The sequence below is a fragment of the Falco biarmicus genome, chromosome Z, assembly GCF_023638135.1.
Source record: "Falco biarmicus isolate bFalBia1 chromosome Z, bFalBia1.pri, whole genome shotgun sequence".
Taxonomy (NCBI): domain Eukaryota; kingdom Metazoa; phylum Chordata; class Aves; order Falconiformes; family Falconidae; genus Falco; species Falco biarmicus.
In genome coordinates this window covers 78,089,550-78,101,038 of record NC_079311.1, presented here as the reverse complement: position 1 = coordinate 78,101,038, position 11,489 = coordinate 78,089,550, and the positions used below count along the sequence as shown (strand labels likewise).

The window sequence follows — 11,489 nt, the reverse complement described above, 5'->3', positions numbered from 1 at the left end:
AGGTTTCCCTCTGCACGCAACCCCACACCTTTTGCTTTCCAAAGGACAAAACAGCAGGTACGGAGAGGGAAATGTTGAGGGCAGACCCTTCCCACTGAAGATCAATCCTGCAGGGGTTTGGATGGGTTAAAGAGGTCCCTTGCTGGGGAGAGAGGCAGGATTCAGGCAAATTCAGGTCTGTGCCTTTCCTAGTGTGTCCAGGGACGTGGTGGGTGCCTGTACCTTGATGTCCTCGTTCTCCTGTTTGCTGCACTAACATGAGTTGTGCTCTGGAAGCCAAATCAAAGTCAACCAGTGCAGATCCATGAGTTTCCTTGCATCTGACTTGCTGCAGCAATTCCGTGACTGGTGTTTGCTGGTGGCATTTCAACTGCAGGATGCTGGCAGCATGCAATGGAGCATGCTCGGTGCATCCCAGGTTTTGGGGCATGAGGTCTGATACTTCTATTTGGACCAAGCTACTTCAGTTGAAGTAGCTTTCACAAGGAAAATCTTGTAAACCAAGCTTCAGTCCCATATGTGGGTAGAAATAGGTTCTCAATACTCTAAATTCAGTTCAGTTTGTCCAATTAAGATCTCTGAGGTCTCTTCCTGGTACACTGACCTTACTGGTCCATGACTGCTGTCTGCTATAACTTCCTTTTCCTCTTTGCATCTCTGCCTATCTTTATTAAACCTGGCTTTGCCACTGCTGGGATTTTTAAACAGATTTAAAAGATTGGGTTCAAATATTTCCTTGCATTATTTTTTTTTCTTTTTTCCCCTCTTGTTATCCCAGCCAAGTCATTTAAAGTTATGCTTTAATTTCCTAGCACAGATGTTACAAAGAAGTGAACTTCAAAATGACAGTTCCCAGGCTGGAGGTGAGCTTGCAAGCGGGACCACAGGCTTCTTGGTAATTCAGTAGCAGGGTGGGCTCTGGCCAGCAGTGGTTGTTCCCAGAAGCAGGATTGTTAGGGGGAAAAGTTTTGGACCTGCTGCACTGGAATGATTGCACAGAGTATCGAAGCCAGTGGTAGAAACATGAAAGTAGGTTCTTATCACTTATTTTTTCATTCTTTCTCCTCCTCTTCTATGCCAACTTGTTGCTCTTCACAGCCCTTTCCTGGACCTTTGCTTGACCAAGACTCCAGGCTGATGTGCGCATAAGCTGGGTCTGTTCAGGTGGTCTTGGGGCATGTTCACAGTTGGGCTAGAGACTTTGTAGTGGTGACTTCATCTCAGAAGAATTCGAGGTGAGTGGTCAGGCCTTATAGGAGCTTTTGACACACAAAATTTGTATTTTGAAACACAGAGATGGAAACTGTTTAGAAATTTTTTTTGGTTTATTTTTTTGTTTTTATTTGGCTTATTGTTTTGGTTTATTGGAACATTTTCACAGCATATTTATCACAAAGCTCTGAGATTCTGCTGGTGCATGCACATGGGCACTAGGAGCTGCAGCGCAGTTACAGTACAGAGCACCCTTTGCATGCCTGGCTTTCAGCTCCGCCACCTTTTGGAAAACCTCTTTTTCCTTTTGCTTGGACTGCTCTTGAAAGTTAAGATTTCCTTTAAACTCTTAAACCCTTTTGGAAGTTAAGGAAGAAGAATAATAAACAACAAAAAAGACCCAGCCGAAATTCTAGTAGTGTTTTTTTCAGAGCTGGTATTTGAAACTTGAGACACTTGCTGGCTCTAGGAAGCTGTGTGTGGTTTGACAAGTGGAGCAGTGAAGAAAGCTTTGAGAAGGAGTATTTGAAAAATGCCAAAGCAAAAAGATGTGAGAAAACGGTAGACTGTTACCTGCTTGCTAAACATTATCTGATACAGGCTAAAACCACACAGGCTGGTTAGAACTGACATCCTATGTGGATGCTTCTATGCATCCGATGTAGAGTTCTTTTGGTCTTCCAGCTCCACCCCTCTTTTCTTCTTCTGTTTTTCCCTTTAAGGGCTTCTTTTGCTCATAAGCAGCAGCGGGGCTGGAAGTCACGCACCTGCAAGGCCTGTTTGACCTTTTGGGTATCAGTCGGCGTCAGTTTTATGTTCAGTGGGAAAAGGCACCCTTGTCCAGAGGAGGCAGGAGTTGGAGCCGTGCAGACGGGTGCGGATGAGACCGCCCAGGTCCTCAGCTGCGTCTTGACGCTGTTCTTTCTGCTGGCAAAGCCTGGCCACTGCCGTCTCTGCGGTCAAAGTTCTCGTAGGTGGTGTCTTGCGGCTGTGGCCTGGCAGTAGAAGAAGTGAAGAAGGTGAGGACACATTTCTGGCTGCTCTAGACTTTGTAAATAGCTTCAGACAGTAGTTAAGGAGTGTCAGAGTGTCTGCAGCACCGTCTGGTACGGATCCTCCCGGCTGCAGCAGGTGGGTTTTATGTGTCTGAGCTGTATCTAATGTTTTACGTTTTAAAGCATCCAGAAGGATCTCGTACGCAGTTCGTGCTAACTACTGCTGCTGCCCTGCTGCTCAGAGCCTCAGGAGGTTGTGACAAACCTCTCCTGGGAAGGATCCTCTCATGTAGGGCGTGGAGGATCTTGGGTTTTAAGCTTTCATCTACATACATATACAATTAAGGGTGCAGTATGGTTTAGACACTGTTAAATCACCAACATTGTGCTTTTGTGAGTAATTACGACAAATTTAACTGTAGGATTGTATTCCCCATTGCCTCTTTGGCTGTGTCCTGATGCTGTGAGCATCTTTCTTGGGTAAGGTGAGGGAAGGAGACATCACACAGGGATAACCCAGGCTGGAAGAGAGCAGCCCCAGGCAGATGTAATTTTACTGATTTCAGGTACAGCTTCTTTAGGCTTAGCCTAAGGATTGGTTTTGTTTTTTAGTTTGTATGCATTTCCTCTCCCTCCTGCTCCATCCCTTTCTGGCTCGGCCACCACAGGTTTCAGAAGCGTCCACGATTAGTGGTGTGATGGGGAATGGGAAATGCTGAGGGTTGTGTGGGAGCATGGTATGGATGCCAGCCAAAGAATCAGGCCCTGCCACACCTGACCTGGCTCTGTGGTGGGCTGGTTTGTATCTCCGTACCTTCTTTCACCCTTGCAGAGCTCATCAACTTTGATGTGGGTGCTTTTTCTGCTCCATTAGAGGCTGGGGTGCAGAGGGAGGGGAAGGTCTCTGTTGCGCAGCTTCCCCTCTCTTGTCCATCATTCCTCAAGTCTGGCCCAGACCCCGTGCCAGCCCGTCCCTTGGGTGGGTGGTTCTTTTGCTAATGTGGCTTCCTACCATCCTCTGGTCCTATGGCCCACCTAAACTGCTAGCCCTTTGCTGCTGCAGCATCCATGTGTCATGGTTTCTCCAACCTACTTCCCGTCCTTGTCACATCAGTGGGGCCTCCTCAGCTGTACCCAAGCCAGGGCCTCCTTCCAGCAGTGCCCAAGCCTTGGTCCCTCACACGGGTTCATCTGGCCATCAGCCCAACCATGTCCTTGTCCCAGGAGCCCGCTCTCAGGCCAGAAGGTTGTTGCCAGGACGAAGGACATGTATTTCTCTCTTTAGCCATCTCCACCCCTCCTGATGGATAACATGAGTAGAAGGCAAGACATCCTTACCGGGCCAGGCTGGATGGAGTGGAGGAGGGACCTGTGAGGTGGGAAGGAAGATGCGGGTTAGCAATGTGGTCAGAGTGAGATGGGGAGTCAGGGCTGACCTAGAGCTGTTGGGAAGCTGCAATGGGGGGTGTTTGTGACACTCCAGTGAATGGAGAGAAGACCTTGTGTCAGGTGTGTTGTCCTCCAGTGGGACTGGGAATTAGGCACTGGAGTATAAGGAACAAAGCATTTCTTTGGTTGGTCTTAGACCTTCTACACTTTGAGACAACTGGTGGCTTTTTCAAGGTGTTGACAGATGAGTCATGGTGAGATGACATCTTGTCCAGCCTGAGACATAGAGCCTGGGGTCCCTCCTGGTCCCCTTTTCCCCATGCCATCACACAGCAGGGGTGGTGGGCTGGGGGCTAGCAGCCTCCGCGCTTCTTGAGAGGTCTCACCCCTCAGTCCGTGAGCTGATTCTCATCTCCTGTGAGCTGGGGTTTCCCTGCTGTCATGGCCCTGGTGTGGCTGGGAGGTGGGATTTCACTGGTGATGGGGAAGCACCCGGGTGGCGAGGCCCAGGGGACCGAGAGGGGCAGTCTGTAAAAGGAGGATGCTCACCCCAGGAGATTGAACTGTTGCATGGGATACAGTGAAGGTAAATCCTGCCTATGGTCTACAAGGGAAGAGGTAGTAATTAGTCTGCTTCGAAGAGAAGAAAAAAAATAACCTGTGCCTACAGATTCTCCACTAATTGCCCATCTGTTAGTTAACCTTTCTCCTCGGGCACAGGGAAAATCCTGCTCCCTCTGCTTTTCCGAAGGTCCCTTCCCAAAGGAGACATCTTCTCTGCAGGCTGTGACCAGCCAGCCAGGATGTCCCTCCTACTTATATTTCCCATTAGAAATGTCCTTCTTCTAGGGTGGCAAATGATAAAATCATTAAAAAAAACCAACCCAAAACAAAGCCAACCCCTCCTGCCTGACTTAACCTGCCGCATCCCTCCGCTGGTTACCAGTCTGATGGAGGAAGACTACTGAGGGAAACTGCGATACGTACCTCCTCTTGAGAAAGCGGTGAAGCTCAGTATCACCAGCAAAATGAGCACTTTGATTCCCAGCGGCACAAAGATCAGGATCAGGAAGAAGGAGCTGTTGGATGCTTTGAATTTATAGAAGTACACAGCCCCCTCTGCTCTCCCATGGCTGTTGACGGCAGTACAGGTGTATTTTCCATCGTGGATGAGGTACCGGAGCTCCTTGGTGACACGATGGTTCATGCTGGTGATGGTGGTGATGTTGCTGTAGGGTGGGCCGGTCCAGGTCAGGGCAGGCACTGGCTCCCCCTCGGCGGTGCAGCGTGCCTGGAAGGTGCGATCCCTGTTGGAGCTGACGGTGATGTTAATGATCCTGGGGGCAGCTGCAGGAATCGCAACAGGGGAGGGAAAGTGTGTCAGGCTTCAGAGGTGTGTGTAGCCTGGAGTGAGCTGTCGGTCTTGGTGGACCCTCAGCATGTTATATCAGGGTAATTCTGGGAACCAACCTCCCCTTCCTTGTTTTTCTTAGCACTTTCCTTAGATTTCCCCACCCTGCCTGTGTTGGATAGAGAAGCAAAGGGATTCACCTAGCAAAGCCTGTGTGCAAGGATGTGTATTCTACCTCTGATTTATGCCTGTAATGGCTCACACAGTTGTCTCAGCTTTGGTCAGCTTCAGCTGATGTCACCTTCCATGGTGGCAGAAGGCGGAGACACTGTGCTGTAGCAGGGTAGTCATCCATGAAGATGGGCGGCTTTCTGCAGATGCACCATGAATTGCAGCCCTGTGCTGTCCATCATGCAGGCACAGGTGCAGTTGGGGACATTTTCAGACTGGCTGCGTCTGCGCATGGTCCAGGACAAGGCAGCCATGGTGCTCCTGCAAGCATCTCGTGGCTGTGCCTCTGGTCTCAGACCTCCAGAGTATGCACGGATGGATCTGTTTGTAGGCCCTTTGCTCAGTGCCCGAGACCTGCCAGATTTAGCAAGTTCTGATCAGGGAGCGGTTACACTCCTTGCTACAACCTATTTTTGATGTTTTTCTCCAACCCTGTAGTGAGACTACCAAACAGCTGGTGTAGGTTCCTGGTTGCTTTGGGGTAGCACACTGATACCAAGACAGGGCCACTAATTTTATATCCTGTATTGGAGCGTATGGGGTTGTGTGACTGAATGAACTGTGGTAGAGACTGTTTGGGGAGATGCAAAATGCTAAGAGGTGCACTGCTGAACATGTCATCCTTTGTCTAGTCTGCTGAGGAAGCGTAGCTGGTATGACCAAGCTTGTCCTAACCTTCCATCCTTTCCTCTTGAGCCATTTAATGCATTTGGTTCCTAAAGGCATTGTGAAAACCGGAGAGAACTAAATGAGCATCCTCATGGAGGAAAAGCAGGAGTTCAATATTGATTTCAGTTTTTGTCAGGCTAGGCAACAAATGTATAGCTTGCAACCGGCTACATCGTGTCTTCTTCCTTGTCTGTGTAATGCAGGAGTTTGAGGCTGGAGGACTGATGCGTAAGGAAGCTAGCTGTGTTAGTTGTATGCCATGTGTCTATGTGTTTTGGTCTTTAACTTTTTAAGCATTATTTATCCCCTTCCATTCATACTGTCAGGGTCTATTCCCAAAGCAGGGTGCAGCCTGGGTGCCGTATCTGTGTGTGTTATCGTTCCTCTGGTGTTAAGCCCCAGGCAGCCCCTGAGAGACAGACCTTGCTGCCATCCTGTTCTGGTCACGCTGTGTATGTGGGTGTTCAGGAGCTGCTCCAAGTGAAGGAAAACCTTGACTACACAGAACTGCCCAAGAAGTAACCGACCTTATCCTCAGGTTCCATCTGGATGCCCACAGGTATAAGGCAGTTTCACTTCACAAGCAAAATCATCCAACACGTGGCACCTCTGCCCTCATGGGTAAGGTCTGAGCCAGTTCCCGAGGCCACTTGGGTCTCCTGGCCCTCCCTTGATCTGTGAGCACACCCTGGGAGATGGGATTAGCGTTTGAGGTTTGTTATCTGAGCTGGTTTTTCAGGCTGTTTATGTTTCTTGCTCCAGGAGAGTCTGGATCTACAGCACCTGTGTACCAGGTATCTTGTCTTTCTGATCCCCTGTTACCATCCAGGTGGTCTTGTGCTTACATTTGCTAACATGTGCTCAGCACCCAAGCTCTCCTGTTTAGATTCTGATGAAGAGGACGGCTTTAACCCCACCCCGTGGGCTGCTGACCCCCATTTGCCTCTCTGCTGCCTGCTCAGACCCTGTGCTGCAGGACAAAGTGGGATGTCCAGGACTTGTCTGGCTCTTACCCCAGCAGCCAGAGCCTGGCTGTTTCCTTTCCAGTTTCATTCCTGTTCCCTTCCCTGCATTGTGCTCATCACCTTGTGCTGGAAGGCTGTGGAAGGCAACGAGTATTCCCTGCCCCAATGTTACAAACTATCCACGGAGCTGGAAAACACAACCCTTTGGAAGAGCAGGTCAGCTCCTGTTACCATCTCATTTTCCACATCTTGCAGCTCTCACTTCCCTACGGGGTGGCGTTGGCTCTACTGCCCTCTTACCAATCAAATGCAGCTTTATCCCATTCCTGCTTTCATACTTGCTGTGGATATCTCCGGACAGCTCCACCCGGCAGAAGTATCTCTCGCTGTCACTCCAGGTCAGATTGTCAATCCTGATGGAAAGGTCCTTGTGCCGGGGGTTGCCAAGCAGTTTGTATTTGTTTTTGTGGCTGATGGCAGTCTTACAGAGCTCACTGGTGCTCTGACTGATGCACTTGAAAACTATTGTGCCGTTGTAGGGTTCCTTGATCCTCCAAATGGCAGTGAGGGTCCGGTCAAATGTTTTGTAGGGGTGTGTGAAAGTACAGGGCAGGATAACCATCTTCCCGAGTTCACCGGTGACATCAGATGGGACGTGGACGGACCAGCCGTTGGACTGCACACCTAGAAGCAAAAAAGATGATCGACTGATTCATGTGGGGTGTTTAAGGCCATCCTTCCTGCGTCTGCTTTGTTGTTGGTCGGAAAATGTTCCTGTGGTGGGCCCTGTGTTGCTTGCTGAGGACCTGCAGTTGGTTGCGCAGCCCTGTTACTGAGACTGGATGTGGTACCAGTTGGCACCAGAGCTTGGGGGACTGATCAGCTCATGTTGAAAGTGATTTAATTTGTTTGACAAGTGACCGATAGCACCTGAAGTTGTGCAACACACTTTTGCAGTTAACAGACGTCTACGTGCTTAGATCAACCAAATTATCTCTTCAAAAGAAAAAGAAAAGGCTAAAAATAAAAATTTTGCATGCATTCAGAAATCTGGTGGCTTTAGGCACTGAAGTGCATTAAGTGTAGCAGCCCTGCATTTGAGTGCATGCACACACTGTAGTATTAAGTTATGTAATACGTACTGTATATATATAGTATTATGTTATAGTGTCTGTTATGCTACTCGGTGGTTGCATTACCCCTGAGGAAGGTAGTAACAGCTGATGTTTCTCATGATCAATGCTGCTATCATCACAAAGTAGCATCTTACTCATCAGCTGTGACAGGATCTGAATAAAGACTTGAAGGTGCTCATCTTAAGGAAGGCTGCTGAGAACAAGTAAGTTCCCTGTATCTGTGTCGTCGGATGGAGGATGCCCTTGGCAGCAGAGAAGGCATCTCCCTTTAGCAGAGCAAGTTGTCACGGTGTGGACTCTAGCTGCCACTGTCTTCCCAGACAGGCCTTGTCCTGGTGTCATGGTGAGGGAAATCCTGAGTTTTCCGGCTGAGGTGTCACAAATGGTTGGGATTTTGCTCCCTTGGCCAAATTTAGTTACAGTAAATCCTAGTGCAGTCTGGGGAGCTGCACCTTGCTGCCACCAGACCCAATCTGATCATTTTTGTCTAGTGATGAAAACAGCCTTCCCCTGAACGGATGCTCCCCACCTTTGAAATATATCGGAAAACTAAATGTCTCACCCATTTCTCTTCCCTAGGAACCACCAGCACCAACAAACAGCACTTGTAGGCAGTGCTTTCTGTATAGATATGTGTATCCATCCACTGCCTTGCTAATTGCAACAGCTGTAGCAGCAGATTGTGGCTTCAGGACCGTCTGTGGCTTACATTCCTGTCTTACAAAACTCACTTGATGACTTCATTAAATCAGGAGCTTCCCCCTCAATAGCTGAGAATAACTGCAAAAAAAAAAAAGTAAAGGTGTCCTGTAAGCAGTTGCCATCCATCCCTCGTCTAGCTGGCTTTGCTGCGGTCTGTGGGCATTCAGCTGTTGGGTTGCTCCTGTAAACACTAAGATAAGATTTGTTGCTTGTTCATATACCTGTTCTCCATAATATTTGGCAAATACCTCGGTGGTGGTGCAGCCTGTATCACTCCATTGTGCGCTGCACAATGGACAAAGGCCAGTGTAGGACTGGTTCTGTGCTGTTATTTATCTGGAATCAGTGCCAAGCCAGTATTTTGGTTACGGAGATCTGGAGCCGGGCTGCCTTATGATTCATTATAATGATATGAGATCCTTTTGCAGCCTAGGGAATCTCATATTCAAGGTTACATGGCCACTGGAGCTCTGGGAAGCTCCTGGACCTTGAGCACAAAGAGCTGGCAGTGAAAACAGAAATGCTTTCTAGTGTATTTCATGTTATTTTGGCTGTTTTACAGCATGTTACTGTAACCCTTGCTTTTGGAGAACTGCAGATCATGTGCTTTTGAGTACATGATTTGCTTTTTGCTTTTCTCTGCCACCTTTTCGGTTTGCAGTTTTTGAGTATCTCAAGCAAAGAATATTATTTTTAGCACGTAAATATCCCCTTGCCTTTTACGTGAGAGAAAATGTTAAAACCACGTACTTCTAATGTTACCAGCTCCACCCATTTCTGTGGAAACACAGTTTGCCTAGGTTATGAGTAGGGGGAGTTGTCAGCGTCTTGTGCATAATTTAACCTTAACCTTAAAACTTCAGAGTGGTATGTGTTTTGTGGCTTCCTCCTGCTAATATCCAGCCTCCATTTGTTCCTGGAATTGAAGCTTTCACAAGAAATGGAGAAAGCCATAGGCAAATCGCCTACACACTTAACGCTGAAAAGGATTCGTCAGGTCAGGGTATCTGCTAGTTGTCAATGGAAAAATCATGAAGACAGGAACAAGATCAAGAGCTGGAGACCACCACAGACCCTAGCCTTGCTCTAGCAAATACTGTTTGACAGTATATCCAAGCAAATCCCATTGAGTTTAAAGGAACTTAAGTGCATACTTGAGGGTAAACATGAGCTTGTGCTAACTGGAGCACATTGTTATCTGTTGCACAGTAACTCCTAGGAAAGGGACACAGTGCTGCTGGGTGGTGGTAGAAATGCTGCATCCAACTGATGCTGCAGGAGAAAAGTTAGATCAACTCCCTGCACAAGTCAGAAAAGCAAAAAAAAAAAAAAAAAAAAAAAAAAAAAAAAAAAAAAAAAGGCAAAAAACCCCCCACCCTACTCTCAAACCAAAGACCTCTGTGGCAATTGCAGAAGAAAGCTGTTGAGTTTTCCCAGTATTCTCACCTGTACCCAGAATTTCAGCATCCTCTTAAACAATGTGATGGCATGGTGCAGTTCATGGAGAGTTTATCGTACTAGGTAATTCCCCTGGCACTTTGACCAGAGCAAGAAGAAAAGCCCTGATCAGACAGGGATTCATAACAAGCTCAGAACTCACCCTTCCTGGAGATGCGAAGGAGGAACAGAAGAAAAAAGCCAAGCTCTCTCATGCTGGTTGACGTTCTCCACTGAGGTGTATCAGCAGACCAGAACAGCCTCCACTACATCTGAGCTGCTGGTCTTGCAGTCACAAAAGTTTTTTCCAGGGATGGAAGAAGTTGTGGTTTTCCTCTCCTTGGAGGCAATGAGTTGTCTAGCTGAACCAGCTTTAAATTCAGTTATTAATAGGTTTGTGGTCAGTCATGTGAAAAATATGGAGTATTATCATTTTCCAGCTAAAGGAAGGGGACTGCAGAGTGGGGCTGCAAGCAACCACTCCATGTGTGTGCTGGGGCAAGAGGGGATGGCTTTCAAGTGCCACCACATCAGCAACCTGGAGGAAACCCTCACAATCTGCTTCAGGAGGTGGCAAGCAAGACCCTTGCTCTCCTGGTTTGAGGCAGTTCCTCCTCCTGAACTTGGAGCTTGCAAGCCAACTTTACCCCTTGTGCTCACTGGTTGTTGTCATCCCTAGGTGTAAAAAAACCCCTCTGCCACCACCACCCTGTTTTGAAATCATCTGGTTGTGCCAAGGTTCAGTGTTGGAAGAGCGCTGGGGTGTCCCCTGGAACCCTGCTCTGTCTGGACTCCCATGACCCTGACGAGTTGTGAGTCATTCTCCTCCTTGTTGTTCGAACCTGCGTTCCGAATAAGCTGAGCTCCAGCTTTTGCCCAGAATCCTTGTGTAAATGCTTGCTCTTTCCTTCTGGGTTTAGCTGTAGCAAACTTACTGTGCAGTTTGCTAATCTGCAGAGCCTGAGGCTCGTGGAGAGCTGGCCATGCTTCCCCCCACATCACCTCCCATCCGCTGATCCCGTGACATGAAGTTTAACCTTGGAGCGTGTGTTCCCTGTGTGGGTTTCGCTTGAGGTTTCCTGTTTTTGCTTCAGGCTGGAGGGAGGGTTGATGTCTGATTTCTCACCTCGCTGCTGTAGGGTCCCTCTCTCCTGTTGGGGACCCCAGCGCCCATGCCATCCCTGCTGCGGGCCGGGGGCGCGCAGCCCCTGGAGGGCTCCCAGGGCCGATGTGAGATGGTGCTGGGTCCCTGCTGCCAGCTCTGCTGTGCCAGGAGCCAGCGCCTTCCCCCACTTTGCTCCTCACCTCTTCGCCCTGAACTCCCTGTGTACGTTCCCTTCTTGTTGTGCAAAAGCTCCTAGAAGAGGGAGCATCTCTGCTGGGACAGGCTGGGAGAGCTGGG

General features: G+C 48.6%; 1 protein-coding gene across 1 annotated transcript; it reads right to left on the bottom strand.

Annotated features, from left to right (window-relative positions):
• Positions 1-1,349: 1,349 nt before the first annotated feature.
• On the bottom strand, positions 1,350-11,046 carry SIGLEC15 (sialic acid binding Ig like lectin 15). The gene is made up of 5 exons (XM_056324894.1): positions 10,251-11,046; positions 7,113-7,496; positions 4,584-4,943; positions 3,546-3,576; positions 1,350-2,207 (listed from the first exon to the last, which is right to left on the bottom strand). Exons 1-5 carry the CDS (start codon positions 10,300-10,302, stop codon positions 2,111-2,113), a joined length of 924 nt encoding a protein of 307 aa, XP_056180869.1. The 5' UTR covers positions 10,303-11,046; the 3' UTR covers positions 1,350-2,110.
• Positions 11,047-11,489: the final 443 nt, after the last annotated feature.

Coding starts and splice junctions, on each gene's coding strand:
- SIGLEC15 (XM_056324894.1), bottom strand. CDS start 10,302: ATGAGAGAGCTTGGCTTTTTTCTTCTGTTCCTCCTTCGCATCTCCAGG. Junction 4,944..7,112: donor GATAAAGCTGCATTTGATTG/GTAAGAGGGCAG, acceptor CGATTCCTGCAG/CTGCCCCCAGGATCATTAAC. Junction 2,208..3,545: donor ACTCCATCCAGCCTGGCCCG/GTAAGGATGTCT, acceptor TTCTACTGCCAG/GCCACAGCCGCAAGACACCA.